The following is a 16,354-nucleotide window of genomic DNA, read 5'->3' on the forward strand; positions in this document are numbered from 1 at the left end:
CCATTGCTAAATCATCTCCTGTTCCTATTATTTAGAAAAGTAGAGGTAAAAAGAGATGTCCATTTTAGGGAACTATTTTCATGGAGAAGGTAGGAAGTGGCTTTCTGAAAATTCACATATGGAGTCTAAATTGCAGTAAGCTTAAGGGGATTGCCTTTCAAACATAGGTGAGCATACTAGAATTGGGAAGTCCTGAATGTGACCACTGGGGCTGGGGATGGGATGGCCAAGCCATTGAGGAGGAGGGAACCATCAGGTAGAAGAGCTGAGGGACTAGGATGTTTGAATTCCCCAGTGCTTGGCACATAGTTGGCACTTAACAAATGTTCAGTTAATGCTTGACCAAACAAACCAGACTTTACCCAGAAGCCACCACTTGGTATTAAAAACAACAACATGTAGAACTTGAATTTTGTAACAAGCTAACTAGAAACCAGGAACTTTATTTGTGAACCTACTCTCAATAATAAAATAAATTGTGCCTATAGTGCTTATTTGTGGTAAACTGTACAGGCTAAGATGAGAGAAGAGGAATTGAACCAGGGTTTGGGGGGAAAAGGTTGGCTCCCAAGGGCTTGGCTTTTTTCTCCTTCAGATAAATTTCAGGTTTAAAAAATATAGATATATGTTTGTTGTAAAAATACAGAAGGATAAAAATAGAAAACTAAAGTCCACCTCTTCTACTTACTAAGAGTAACTACTGTTAACAGTTTAGTATATATACTTCCAGGCCACTTTCTACACATATGCGTATAGGAGTTTTTAAAGTAGGATACTACACTTACTGTTACGCATCTTTTTTGGGGAGGGGGGTGCCCTCCAGGCTGCACAGCATGTGGGATCTTAGTTCCCCAACCAGGGATAGAACCTGCGCCCCTGTAGTGGAAGCGCGGAGTCTCAATCACTGGACTGCAAGGGAAGTCCCCTGTTATGCATTTTTAAAATTCACCTGAGCGCATAACACAGACAGCCTTCTGTCTCAGTACACACAAATCTACTTCATTCTTTTTAGTGGATGCACAGAATTTCATGGGGTATGGGGCCTACCATAATTATTCATCCATTCCTCACTTTTGGTCTCTCAACTTTTGCTATTACAAGCAATGTTGCAATGATCTTCCTTGTACGTATACTTACTTGTGTGAGCAGATCTGTGGGAAATATTCCTAGAAGTGGAATTGTTGGTTTAAACAATATATACTTTTAAAGTTTTCATAGCTACTGGCAAGTTAAAGCATATAGTTTATCTTGGGAAATTTATCATACCTTGGGTACTGGCAAAAAAGAGAGATGTCAAGATACCCATCAGATGAAACTAGGTACAGTATGCCGCCTTACTTTATTTTTATTCAGCAAATAACTTTTGAATCTTCCTCTCTAAGGTATATGTAGATAATATCTTTGAAAGGCAATCATGGCTTCTTCAGTCAAAAGCAATGATTGTATCTAATCAGTTATTTTCTTGCACTAAAAAAAAAACCCCAAAACCTTCTCAGCTCATTTGCTGGCCCTCCTGCCTTTAAAATATTCCTACAAATATTTTATACTGAGAATTGAGTAATGTCAGTAGGCTTCTTTCCTACTATTTATTATTCCTTCTTTTCCCCTTTGAAAAAAGGCATGGCTAATGTTTCCTGTATCATTACCTGTGTCATTTCTCATTTGGTCCATATTCCATTAAAACTGCTTGTTGAGGTTTGTACTCAATCTTTAAAATCTCGACAGTTCAGCTAAGACACCAGGAGCTTTTACCCTCTTCACAGATTTGATCATTTTGCTTCCGTTTGCACTATTAAAAAAAATCCTCTAACCATTCTCAGTATAATCTGGCACCCCCACAGAAAGGAAGCTGAGGCTCCTAGACCATTTTTATCACATTCTGAGTATTTTCTATCCTAAGCTTAATTTATCTACCTTTGGCAAATTGTCTGCTTTTGAGAGGTTTTGCATTTGTTTTCACTGCATGTAAAGTAGTTTCCCTTTCTATACATTGCATAACCTTTATTTTCAAATGCACAAATAATCCCACTATCCAATTCCATATTTTCTAATTTTATTCCTCATTATTGCTGTCCTTATCCAAATAAGATCTGTCAATTCAGACTGTTTTCATACAGACCTAAATATCTTGTTTACATGTTGTTATCTGTACTATCCCAGCTGTGTCTAAAGAGAAAAAAACTAAAGTTCCTCTACAACATACTTTGTCATACAGAAGTACACACTCGTTTTTCTAAACAACTTTTATACTCTAATCTTGTGAAGAATATACACATGAAAAGAACTGGGGTGGGGGGGACTTCCCTGGTGGTTAAGACTCTGCACCTCCAATGCAAGGGGCGCGGGTTTGATTCCTGGTCGGGGAACTAAGATCGCACATGCTGTGCAGCGCATCCAAGAAAATATAAAAATAATAAAAAATAAAAAAATAAAAATAAGAAAAGGGGGGGGTCAGTCTCTTCCACAATTCTCATCTGCCCTCTGTACGTCTACCTTTTGCTTTCACTGTTATAATCTTTCCCCCTATTTAACTCTAGGAAGATTCTTGAAGATACCTTGCACACTTAAAATGTGTCCTTTTATTATAAAATCATTTTCTTCCACCAAATTTGTACTGATTCCTCTTGCGAGAATTCTATAAACATTTTTGTCTATTTCTGCATGCCAATCCATGATATACAGATACAGCTGTGTTTTATGCAAAATTGCTCAAAGTTTACCATTAGTCTTTTTGGAGTATCTTTAAACTGTTTCTACTGCTTTAAACTCAACTTCTTTCTAGCTCAATCCTTATCTTAGTTCTCTATTTTTCTATTTTTTCTGAGCCTTGGGTTCTATTTATGAGGGGATTGTTGTCTGTTCTCAATTTCTTTACTCTACTATTTCCCTTTCCCTCTTCTATTAACATCCCCATATCTTCTTTTTTATTTCTTCTTCACATCCTTTTAGGGAAAAAATAAGCATTAAAAAAAACGTTCTTTTCTTCTCTGTAGTAAATTTACCTAATATATATCGAAACTTCAAATACTATTACATAGAGGGAGGTACATATGTCATACTCTGAAGGACTGAAACATTTTAAATGAGTTTGATAAATGTTTAAATGGTCACGATAAAACAGAGGAGGGCATGCACTGACATTACACAACTATAATATAGAAACCTGATGAGCTACAAATAACGTATACCAAAAGTTGGTTGGATGTCAACAGCTTTCAAAATAAATATGCTACTGTGGAAAAAAAAGGTAGATTGACACTCTCAGGTATTAAAAAGTAATCTGATAAGCAAATCTTTCCACTAAATTCTGCATTGGCAATAACTTACTAGCAGATTCTATCTAGTTTTGATCAGTGTAATTTCGAAAAGGAAGTGGAGTAAAAAGGAAATGCATCCTAAGAAGAGCAATAAAAATTAATAATGTTAAAGTTGTTTTATGAACAAAGATTAAGGAACTAAAAGAAGAGAAGGTAGAGGAATAGGTTTACTCCAATCTTTAAGTAAATGTAATGTATTTGATCAAAGCAATACCACAGTCATGTTTTTATGAGACACTGTTCAGAGGACAGAAAAGGAACAGATATTAATTAAACGCTATTCTCATTATATAACACTGCTTGGAGTTTAAAAACTGCCAATGGCTTTCTATCACTGCATTATATCATTATATAAGGCTTTAAAGACTTCTCTAATCTGGCCCCAACTCAACTGTTCAATCTTATTTTTCGTTATTTCCCTAAGTATGCTGACCCATCTTAACAGGTTGTTCTCCAGACTACCTCATTGGTAAAATCCCAGGCTTACTCCTTTTCCAGTACCTTTATTTATGCCAATTTATTGTACTAAATTATGCTATTTTATTTTATTTTTCACATAGAATATCCTCCCTCCTTCAAAGCCGAGTTCAAATTTGACCTCCTATGTAAAGCTATCTCTAACCAAATCTCTAAAAGACTTAGGCATCTGGAGTCTGTAATTAAATTTAGCATTTAATTACAGCTGACCCTTGAACAACATGGGTTTGAACTCCACAGATCCACTTACATGTGAATGTCTTTCAATAGTAAATATTGATACTACAGTACTACACGATCTGCGATTAGCTGAATCTGCAGATGAGGAACTGCGGATACATAGGGCCGACTGCATGGAGGGCTGGCACTCCTGACCCCCGCATTGTTCAAGGGTCAATGTATAGCCCATAGATTTCTGTTTCCAGCAAAGATGAAGTAACAGGGAGTGGATTTACCTTACTTCTTGAAACAACTCAAAATCAGGCAAAATATATAAAAAATAATAGTTTCAGGCTGGATGAAGGAGAGGATCTGTGAAAGAGGAGAAACAAGTTAGCGGAGCCCCATGATTGTTTATGGCCTGGAGTTTCCAGAGGTACAGGGAGTGGGAACCCAGGTGAAGCCCAGCATTTTCCCAGGGTTGAGTGTCTTAGGGCAGCTAGGTTTGTAGGGCAGAATACAAGAGGGGAGCTATGCACAGAGAGAGGGCTATGGAGATCTAAAAACAATCCCCCCTCAAGTACTGACGAGTGCATTTGTCTGGGGGAAAGAATCACCTAAAAGGAGCACAGGGAACACTCTTCAAGGTTCACCAAATGCTGGAAACAGATCCTATTCAAACCACAAGACTGGTAACCTCATAATGCTAGGGCTTTGGGTAAAGAACTCAAAAGGATTTGTCTCAGTACTGGGAAAAAGTTTGCTCTAGAATAAGTGTGAGGTTCCACCTCACAAAGCTTAAAAATAAACAGAAAATACATTAATGAAAACAGAAGAACTGGGGAAGAAATCAAAATGACTGCCACCAAAACTCATGCTGAGTCCCAAGTGCCACCGAACTCATGCTGAGTCCCCACCCTACTCCCTACTTTTCCCCCCCAGTGTACCCGAGCCTGGACTTAAGGCATCATATAATCTGGAGGCAGTCATCTGGGAGCAGACTGAGAAAGCTCTACTTCTGGCTGGAAGAGCAAGAAAAGGGATTCTGAAAGCTCACAGGGAGTGGAGAAAGATCCATTTCACTTTTTTTCCCTCTGTTTTCCTCTGAGCCCCAATCCCCAGGCAATTCCAAGGCACTGGTGGTGGCAACAGTGACAGTGGTGACAGTGGTGACAGCAAATTCCTAAAATTCTGAGAGGAATCTTTTTTGATCAGATGAAGTCCCAGCTTTCAGGCCAGAGGACCATAAGGAGAGCCCTACAGAACTGGGAAGTACTGGGGAGATGGTGGAGACGGAGGATCAGGAAAAAGAGACCCCACAAAGTTCCACACCATGGAATACTGCTTAACAATAAAAAGGAATAGACTACTGATACACAAAACAAAGTAAATGGATCTCGAAGATATTACACAAAGTAAAGGAAGCCAGTCTCAAGAGCTCACAGACTGTATGATGTCATCTACATAATATTCTCAAAAGACAAAAACACAGTGACAAAAAACAGATCAGTAGTATCCAGGGCTTAGAGGTAGGGATGAGTGTGACTACCAAGTGTAACAAGAGAGTATGTTAGGGGCTTCCCTGGTGGTGCAGTGGTTGAGAATCCGCCTGCCAATGCAGGGGACATGGGTTCAAACCCTGGTCTGGGAGGATCCCACATGCCGTGGAGCAACTAAGCCCGTGCGCCACAACTACTGAGCCTGCGCTCTAGAGCCCGTGAGCCACAACTACTGAGCCTGTGAGCCACAACTACTGAGCCCGCATGCCACAACTACTGAAGCCCACGTGCCTAGAGCATGTGCTGCACGAGAGAAACCACCGCAATGAGAAGCTGGTGCACCACAACGAAGAGTATCCCCCGTTTGCCGCAACTAGAGAAAGCCCCCGCGCACAGCAACAAAGACCCAACATAGCCAAAAATAATAAATAAATAATACAATAAATAAATTTATAAAAAAAGAGAGAGTACATTAGGATAATAGAACAGCCCTGCATCTTTTTTTTTCCTGCATCTTAATTGTGGTGATGATTACATGAAACAGTATATCTGTGAAAACTCATATACGTATAGATCAATTTAAAAAAATCAGTTTTACTGTATGTTAGTTAAAAATAAAGAGTAGAAAGATGGCAAAAGATATGCCAAGCTAACATGAATTAAAAGAAACCTGGCATGACTATAATATCAGACAAAATAGATTTCAGAGCAAAGACTATTATCGGTCTGATGAAAGATCTCAGCTTCCTCAAGAAACTAGAAAGAGCAGAGCAAATTAATTCCAAATTAAGCAGGAGAATGGAAATAATAAAGATCAAAGTGGAGATGAATGAAATATAAAACAGAAAAATAGAGAAATGTTTAAAAAGCAACCAAAAAGCTGGTTCTTTGAGAAGATTCATACATCTGATAAAACTCCAGCCAGGATGATTAGGGGGAAAAAATGGAGAAAATACAAATTATCAATAACAGCATTGAGAGAGGTGATATCAGTAGAGACTCTACAAATATTAAAAGGATAACAAGAAAATATGAACAACTGTATGCCCATAAATTTGACAACTCAGTTGAAATGGACAAATTCTTTGAAAGACACAAGTTGCTAATAATTACTCTAGAAGAAATAGATAAACTGAGTAGCCATATATATATACTATAAAACTGAATTTTCACTGGTTAATTCTACCTTACATTTAAGGAAGAAATAGCACCAATTCTACAAAAACAGATCCAGAAACTTAAGAGGCGGAAACATGTCCCAATTCATTCTACAAGGCCATTATTATCCTACCGAAACCAGACAAAGATAATCAAAGAAAACTAAGACCAAAGGCCCTCAAGACCATAGATGCAAAAATTCCTACTATTTTATCAAATCAAATTGAATAATATATAAAAAGGACAATACATCATGAGCAAGTGGGGTTTATTCCTATAATGCATGGTTGCTTTAGCATTCAAAAATCAATTAATAGGGCTTCCTTGGTGGCGCAGTGGTTGAGAGTCCGCCTGCCGATGCAGGAGACACGGGTTCGTGCCCCGGTCTGGGAAGATCCCACATGCCGTGGAGCGGCTGGGCCCGTGAGCCATGGCCGCTGAGCCCGCGCGTCCGGAGCCTGTGCTCCGCAGCGGGAGAGGCCACAACAGTGAGAGGCCCGCGTACCACACACAAAAAAAAAAAAAAAAAAAAAAAAATCAATTAATATAATTCACATTAATAGGCTAAAAAAGAAAAATGATAAGATCATCTCAATAGGTGCAGAAACATGTTTGACAAAATCCAACATCAATTTCTGATTTGAAAAAAAAACCAAAACTCTCAGCAAACTAGGAACAGAAAGAAACTTCCTCAAATCTATACCTAACCTGGTGAAAGAATGAATGCATTCCCCCTAGTATTAGGACAAAGCAAGAATGTACACTCTCATCACTTCTATTCAACATTTTTTGGAGTTTCTACCCAGTGCAACAAGGCAAGAAAAAGAAATAAGAGGCATCAGACTGGAAAGGAAGAAATAAAACTATCTTTATAGGCAAAATGGTTGTCTATGTAGAAAATCCTAGAGAATCTACAAAAAAGCTTCTAGAACTAATAAGTCAGTTTTTCAAGGTTGGAAGATACAAGATGAATAATCAGCAACAAACAGTATTTTTATATACTAGCAACAGACAATCAGAAACTGAAAGTATGTATTTGAGCATATTTAACTCTCGGCTGGTATGTACTGGTCCTCTCTATCACTTAAAACATGCTAAATATCAAAACAACAAAAAAGCTCATTTGAAAGAGCAGGGTAATAATACACTAAAGTGGCCTAAAAGGAAAGGTGGTAGACTGTTTTCCAACTTATACACTAAAGATACACACTCATTGGAAGTATTAGAATAACCTATTGTACCCTAACCTGAGTACCTGAAGAACTAACCCCAAGAAAAATTATATATTCATTTCTCTATATTCTAGGTGACATTCAGGAAACTGAAATAAAGAAATAAAAAGTATCATTTTAATAAAAACTTCAACAATCTGGATTATTCAAGCTCCTCTTTTATAAAATATAACATTCTAAAATCATTATACTTTTCTTATGTTAATAATATTTTAAAAGTTGCTTATCTTATGATCATAAAACTTTTAAATAGGGTACAGTTCATCAACATGACACGATCAGCAACCCAAACGTTTACCTTAGGATAAGTATTTCATGAAGTTAGCCCACTGGAAAGCAATGCAAGTTAATTTGTATAGGCTCTTGAGAAAAGCCATTTCTTTAGCAGTCTATTACATAGATAATAACTTGAGACAATACAACCAAATCTGTCATTGACTTTACAACTAAAGTTGAACAGAGAAAATAAATAGGTAAAATGGAGGGCAGTATGGAAGAGCAATCTGATAGGCACCAATCTTAACATGAGAAAATATCCATCAGGCATCTAGACATCTGGAGCCACGAGGAGTTTTCAAGCTTGATAGGCTGAAACATGGTACTCTACTTATGGCCTCCTTGTCCTAACAAGGATGTTTCCAAATGGCAGTTAACATTTTTTTCTCTTTGGTCTCCCCATTCACCCCCATTTTGACAGGGGAAGGGAGGAAGGGCAGGCAGGCATGAAGACACTCTGTGTAATTCTGTTATTTCTATTAAGAATAAAATCTTTACTGTATCATTCGTGCCAAATTATCTTTTAGTCTTTAATATATCTTTTTATACTTATATTCAGTGAAAACTTAATATTTAAAGACATTAAAAAGAGAATAGATTTTAGAGCAAGATTAGAAGAAATACAAATTTACATTTAGAAAACCTGTGTTCAAGTCCTGGTTTTTGTCCCTTAGTGGGCAAGTGAATTTGGGCAAGCCTTCTAAGTTTCCTGAGCTTCAGTTTCCCAATCTATAAAATGGGGATAATAATTCTTGCCTTTTCTACCTCACAAAATTGTTTCACGTATTAATGAGGCAAGCATATGTGAAAGTGACTTATAAGTGCTATCCAAATTCATTTATTCCATAAACAATATGAATAAGAGCAGTAAAAAGCATTGAGTACTTCCTCTGTGCCAGGTACTGGGCTAGGCTCTTTATATGTATTATCTCTTTCAATGATAATAATAATATTAATAATAAATAACAATAATTATAATCTATTGACAATTATTAATCATTCACCATGTACCCCAGCACTAGATCATACGCAGACAGAAACAACAAATTAGACTCTAGATCTTGTGGATCTCACTGATAGGTGATATTGATGGGCTAAGAGGGGGGTAAAGCAGAAGCTGCTAACTCTGCCTAGGTTACACAAATTCCAGCTTTAAAAGGCATTGAAATTAGCTGTCAGAAGAACAGATCCATGGGAGAAACTGTTTTCAGACATCTCACTCTGCAGAATTACCCACTGCATAACTGTAGTGGGAAGAATGTGAGTTGAGGCCGAAACTGGAATTCCAGTTTTACCGCTTACCATTTAAGATGGATCGTTATGAATAAATAGGGGTTTACCAGACCAAGAAATTTAAGTAAGGGCATTCCAGGGAGAAGCGATGAGTGCAAAGGCACTTAAGTGTAAAAAAATAACATATGTTTAGAGAATAATGAAAAATCAGAAGTCTTCCAGAAATTTGCCTTGACTATCTGTCCCATTAACTCTACTAAGGTAAAGCAGTAGCAAAGATCATATGGTTGAATGGATAAAGGATTGAAGATTGGCAGAGTAGTTATGGAAGACCAATAAGGGGCCACAAAACTGAAGTGCTGGGAGAAAATACTTGCAAATCATGTATCTGCTAGGGGATTTGTGTCTAGAATATATAAAGAACTCTTACCACTGAATAATAAAAAGATAAATAACTCAACTAAAAAAATGGAGAACTGACCTGAAGAGACAGTTCTCCAAAGATGATATACAAATGGCCATAAGCAAAAATGAAAAGATGCTCAATATCATTAGCACTCAGGGAAATACAAATCAAAACCATAAGATACCACTTCACACCTTCTAGTATGGCAATAATAAAAAAGATAGATAACACATGTTGGCAAGAATATAGAAAAATTGGAATCCTCATATTTTACTGATGGGAATGTAGAATACAGTCACTTGGGAAAACACCCTGGCAGTTGTTCAAAAGATTAAACAGAATGATATATCACCCGGCAATTCCACTCCTAGGTATATACAAAAGATAGATGAAAACATGTCCATACAGACACTCACACATGAATGTTCACAGCATGAGTATTCACAATAGCCAAAAAGTGGAAACAACCCAAATGTCCATGAATGGATGAATGGATTTTTATAAAAGTGGTATATCCATACAACGGAATATTATTTAGTCATAAAGAGGAAAGAAGTACTGATGCATACTATAGTGTGGAGGAACCTTGAAAACACCATGCTAAGTAAAAGAAACCAGTCACAAAAGACCACATATTGTATAATTCCATTTATATGAAATATATAGAATAGGTAAAACTATAGAGATAAATAATAGACTAATGATCGTCTAGGGTTAGGAAAGGGGTTGGGGGTAGATGGGGAATGACTACTAATGGATACATACAAGGTGATAATATAGATGAAAATTAAAGTTGTTACTTTAAAAAAATGAAGATGCTAAGAAGGGTATGATTTGATGAATCACCATAGTATGGGGTTTAAAAGATGTTAACAACCTGGGATAACAGGGTGAAGCCAAAGGATGGACGTTTTCCATGAGAAGTAACCACAGTTGTAGCAGTAGTAAGGGAGTGAGGGAAGTGAAATAATTCTTGATTTCACCAATTACTACTTAAGCAAACCCTGGTTAATCTTCCTTACTTGAGTAAAAGTATTTTGCACTGCTAACTCCATCACGAATTCTCTTGGAATTTGTTCAGAATTCTAGGAATTCAAGCCTATCAGGTATCAAAATTATTTCCAGGCACTTTCTTTGACAGCCTAGTTTCCTGAAGCCTATTCAGTGGAGACAGTCTGCTGGAGCAGATCAAGCCAACCAGATGGACACCTTCTTTGGCACACCCATAACTTCCGATCAACATTTCCTCTGACACCTTCCCTGTTTGGCTCAAACGGAAGGAAAATAAGTGGATATTTATTATGCACCTTACTTTCCCATAAATTGTCACATGTAATCCTCACATCCACTACGCACATTACCGATAAGGAAACTGGCCTATAGGGGATAAAGACTTTCCCAAAGTCACATAACTAGCTGGTAAGTGGTAAAACTAGGATTCCACTTTTAGCCTAAACTCATGTCCTTCCCACTGTAGTTGTGCACTAGGGTATCCTTCAGAGTGAGACTTCTTTAAATAGTTTCTCCCCATGGATCTGTTCCCCGGACAGCTACTTTCAATGCCTTTTGAAGCTGGAGCTTGTGTGATTGCTAATTTTAAAACAATGATAACATTTACACATTAAACACTTCTCTAGCTTGTTCCCTTGACAACCATACACCTAAGATTAGATACCAAAAAACCCCAGTCTCTGTTAGTGCTTGGACTTAAAAAAATCTCAGTTAGTGAGAACATAATTTTTAATAGACTTTTAAAGGGAGCATACAATGTTTTTCAATAGCAATATGGAGTGGTACCTCTACACCACCACAGAAAATATTATAACAAAAAATCAGTTGAAGAAAGAATGAACTCTCGGGTTACTTTCACATCTCCATTCCTACCGCCAGCCTAGACCAACAAAGGCCAAGCTAAAACATGACAGAGCTAAGGGTTCTAAGACCCAGCTACAACTGTTTGGTCACCATTATATTTTTTGAATTACACAGGTTAGACACAAAAATATTTCCATAGTAAAAAAAATTAAACAGTGCAGTATTACCCAGAGCAAAAACTGTAAGACATCATTCACCAGCCTCCCTAATGTTTCCAGACCTTTTGTTATGCATTTACATGCATGTATATGTATACGTATTGTATATTATTTCTACAAATAGATGGGATTATACAATATATATTGCCCTGTTACCTTTTTTAAGCAGCTTTATTAAGATATAACTAACATACTATAGAGTACACCCATTTATTTTAACTTATTATTTTATATTGGGGTATAGGTGATTAACAGTGTTGTGTAAGTTTCAGGTGTACAACAAAGTGATTCAGTTATACATATACATGTGTCTATTCTTTTTAAAATTCTTTTCCCAATTAGGCTATTACAGAATATTGAGCAGAGTTCCCTGTGCTATACAGTAGGTCCTTGTTGGTTATCTATTTTAAATAGAGCAGTGAGTACATGTCAATCCACCCATTTCAACTGTACAATTCAGTATATGTACAACCATCTCCACAATCAATTTTAGGATATTTTCGTCACCTCAAAAAGAAACCCCGCATCCTTTAGCTATCATCCTTATATCCTCTGATTTTCTCCAATTCTGAGCAATCACTTGTCTATGTTCTGTCTCTGTACATTTCCCTATTCTGCAAATTTCGTATGAATGGAATCATATAAAATGTGCTCTTCGTGACTAGTTTCTTTCACTTAGCATAATGTTTTCCAGGTTAATCCATGTTGTAGCTTGTATCAGAACTTCATTCCCTTATATAGCTGAATAATGTTCCATTGTGTAGCTATGCCACAGCTGTCCTATTATTTTTTCATTTAATATTTCCTTTCCATTCAGTACACACAGATCTAGCTCACTCTTTTTAGTGACTGCACAGTATTACACAGTTTTGATGCAACATAATTTAAGTAACCACTTCCCTATTGATGGATATTTAAGCTACTTCCAGTGTGTCCCCATTATAACAATAACTTGTAATCTCCATATGATACATAGGGAGAAAGGGAGAGGCCATCTCTCTTGGTGGAAAAAGGACCCTGCCTCTAGAACAGTGGTTCCAAAAAGTATGCTCCCTGGACCTACAGCATCACCTGGGAACTTGTTAGAAATGCACATTTCTGGGCCCGACCCTCAGAGTTTTTGAACCAGAAACTCTGAGATGGGGCCCACTGCTCACTGTTTAACAAGCCCTTCACCTTGTGATTCTGATATGCAATAAAATTTGAGGACCACTGTTCTAAATCTCTTTGCACTGCAGTGGCTTCCATTAGTTGGTTTAAGGTAAACTTTAAAAATTAGCAGGACCACAAAAATTGGCTTTAACACATGACTATGGTCATGGATAGGGCAGAAGTATAGCGGAGGGGTAAGTGAGTTTCTATGTTTCTTTAGAGAAAGTACTTTAATATAACAAAAAACCTCTTCCTTTCATGCTTTTCCTAACTGTTTGACCCCTTATTCTCTTCCTCCCGTAATCTTGTAAAAACAACAATTAAACCATTTACATAAACTAAGATACCAGGAGATGGGAAGCTTTTCCTTCCTGACCCTCTCATTTCTGTTGATGATGTGATGAACCATAAAACCCAGATCCCATTAGAATTGAAACATTGGAAAAATGAGACTGCAATGAATCACAGATGGGAACTAGAAGAAAATTTAGAAATCTCCCACTCGAGAGTCATAGTTTGGAGATAAGGAAAATGAATCCCAGAGAAATTACATGACACAGCGAGGCCACACAGCAAGTGCAAGCCTCCTTCTCTCATTATGCTATATACTATACTATATACTACATACTGCTGGACTATCATGGTTCTTGACCAAGGATATGCATTCGTACCAAATTCATCTGGGGAAATTTCTTTAAAAAATATATTTAGAAGGATTTATTTTCCTTAACTTACTAAGCTGAGAAGACATATAATTTGACTATATCTAAAAGGAATTTATGGACATCAAGCATTATACTATTGCTCTGTAACTCAGCAACACCCACCGAGGTCAGGGAGTGTCCACAGTAGTCAGAAGTACTTGGACTGCTTATCCCTATGTTAAACAGCTCCACATTACAGGGTTTTGGTGTTCTTTTGGCTTTCTATTGTTTTTCTGTCCTCTCCTTTGATGTCAGTTATGGCTTCTTGCATGTATCAGTGTGTTTGCGTCCAGCGGCCCTCACCCCTACTCCCATACCTACAATTGCCAATGTGAGTTGAGACACCAAATAAGTATGATCTTGAGAACTACGATAAAGGTGATGGGAAAATAGGTTGTGAGGGAGGAACTAGAAAATTTAATATGGGGACTTTGTGATATTTACCTTGGCTGAGACATAATGAAAAGTCAACGATGCCAGACACAACATTCTGGAAGAATGTGGCATGAGAGCAAGACCTCCCTTACACACATGAAACAAAGAATGAACTCGGAATTTTTCTTAACGTCAGGAAGGTATGCAGTTTTCCCCCCCTCAAGGTTTCTCCTCTATTTGTTTGCTCTTTGTTTTTTTTTATTAATAAACTTTATTTTAAAGAGCAGTTTTAGGTTGACAGCAAAACTGAGCAGAAAGTACACAGAGTTCCCACAAACCCCCTGTCCACACACAGGCACAACCTCTCCCACTAGTGACATCCCACACCACAAAAACCCTGGGTGGTTTTTAGAGCTATGAATAATGCAACAGTGAGATTACCTGTAACACCACAGAACTGTGGGTATTGCTGGTAAAGATGCGTGTGGTTCCCGCCTTGGAAGACTGCAAATGGGAGGAGAGGCCCATTTCGCTGCTTCCAAGGGACAATTTCATGTGTTGGTCTTCCTCTTCCACTAGAGATCTGAAAAGGTTTTTAAATCAGAAAGAAAAACAAATGAAAACGTGTCATATAATTCACAACAACTGGATGATTTAGAGAAACAGTCACTCTCTGATTATGTGCCAATCATCTGACTATGGAATATACTGAACGTTGTTTCACTGTATTTTAGGCTCATACATTATAGAAGAAACAAATATATATTTGTAAAAAGCTTTCCGAGGTCAGAATAGATAAATGGAAACTGAGAAATCAACTAAAAGCTGGCTCAAAACTGTAAGTACAAAGGGTTTGTTTCTCTAGTGCCAGAGTAATTGTTTTGGTATTGGGTTGTTTAGGTAGCAATACCATCAAATTGTGTTTATTCACAGTTAAAATTACTTTGGAATCCCTACTTTTAGAAAGATAAAAATAATATTTATCATTTATTGAACAGTCACTATATATCAGGTACTTGCCAAGAAATTTACACACATAATCTCATATAATGCTCAAAACAATCCATTGCAACAGGTATTACTAGTATCTCCTTTTTATTAAGGGTAGGGAAAATGAGCTACAGAAGAAGGGTTAAAAATTACTTAGCTAAGGTCACAAAGTTATTAAAGGGACTGGATAAGGATTTGAATCTAAGTTTAGTCTGTTTCCAAACTCCAAAGACCCCATAAGTAAAAGTCAAAGATTAACTGTGGTATCCTAATACATTACTTCCTCTTGTGTTACTATAGTTCTAATCAACCCCAACTGAACAAAAAAATTTACCCATGAAATAATTCCTTTTTCTAGCAGTATCTCTCACTAAATAATCACTTGGGATTATTTAGCTAAACAGCTACAGTGTAGTAGCCTTTCATCTTTCCAAACAAACAAATAATACAAATAATAAATGTAAGCTATGCCCATGTATATATCACATTAGCAATTTTTCAGGGACCATAAAAAGCATTAGAGAACCTGTAGTCAACCTGTAGTTAGTTTCACAGAGAAAATGGCGAAATAATAGTTAAAGGCCTCAGGTTACACTAAAAATTGACCATTGTGGTACAACCTTTCATTATTCCTTAGACTAGGCAGACTTGTGTTTCCTTAAGTATACACTGCTAAAACTGTTTCTGAATCACCTGAGAGCAGGGAGCCCCATGCTTCTGAACGAGTTTGTGCATTCATTATGGGCAGACTGCTAAAATGGACATTAAGAAGGGAGGAAGGAAGAATGGATTTCCAAGTGCTAGAACTATGCCTGTTTCTTATTTATTTCTAACTTGCCGAAGGTTGAATTACTGGTTTCTCTAACTAGGGTCTATCCAATACCATAAAGATTTCACCTTTTCCCCTACCATACCTATAATCTAAGTTGATCAGTTTTAATAGGAAAAAAAGTTTTACAACCATACCATACTTTTAGCAAAGATCCTGCTTTTTGAATTTCGACACCAACCAAATGGCTTTAAATCCTGCAATAATTAGCAAAAATCCTGGCCTTAACGGTGACATCAATTCTTCTTAACGATATTAGAGCCATAGTATAACCAAAAAATGAATTAATAATATATAACCATGTTTTATTCAACTCTCATGGATATTTAATAAAGAAGAGAATAATTTAAAGAAGATTTTAACAAGCATAAAAGAAAATGAATATAGTTTTCCACTAGCTTCAGAAATAGCTTTTTAAAAGAAATTATATACATGATATATAGCATACATACATTTGCAGATACTTTTAACCAGCTTTCACAGACAGACATTTAATTACAGAATCAAATGGAAA

The 16,354-nt window shown here is 36.9% G+C and overlaps 1 protein-coding gene across 7 annotated transcripts in view; it reads right to left on the reverse strand.

Annotated features, from left to right (window-relative positions):
- Positions 1–16,354, reverse strand: part of KLHL13 (kelch like family member 13) — a gene marked incomplete at both ends in the record, with an annotated part of 113,518 nt that overhangs the window by 22,386 nt on the left and 74,778 nt on the right. For all 7 annotated transcript variants that reach the window (XM_079728224.1, XM_079728223.1, XM_079728219.1 and 4 more), the window contains one exon: positions 14,463–14,604. In XM_079728224.1, the coding sequence (XP_079584350.1) occupies positions 14,463–14,604 (142 nt within the window). The remainder of the gene's footprint in view (positions 1–14,462; positions 14,605–16,354) is intronic.

This window comes from Hyperoodon ampullatus (genome assembly GCF_949752795.1).
Source record: "Hyperoodon ampullatus genome assembly, chromosome: X".
Lineage (NCBI taxonomy): Eukaryota > Metazoa > Chordata > Mammalia > Artiodactyla > Ziphiidae > Hyperoodon > Hyperoodon ampullatus.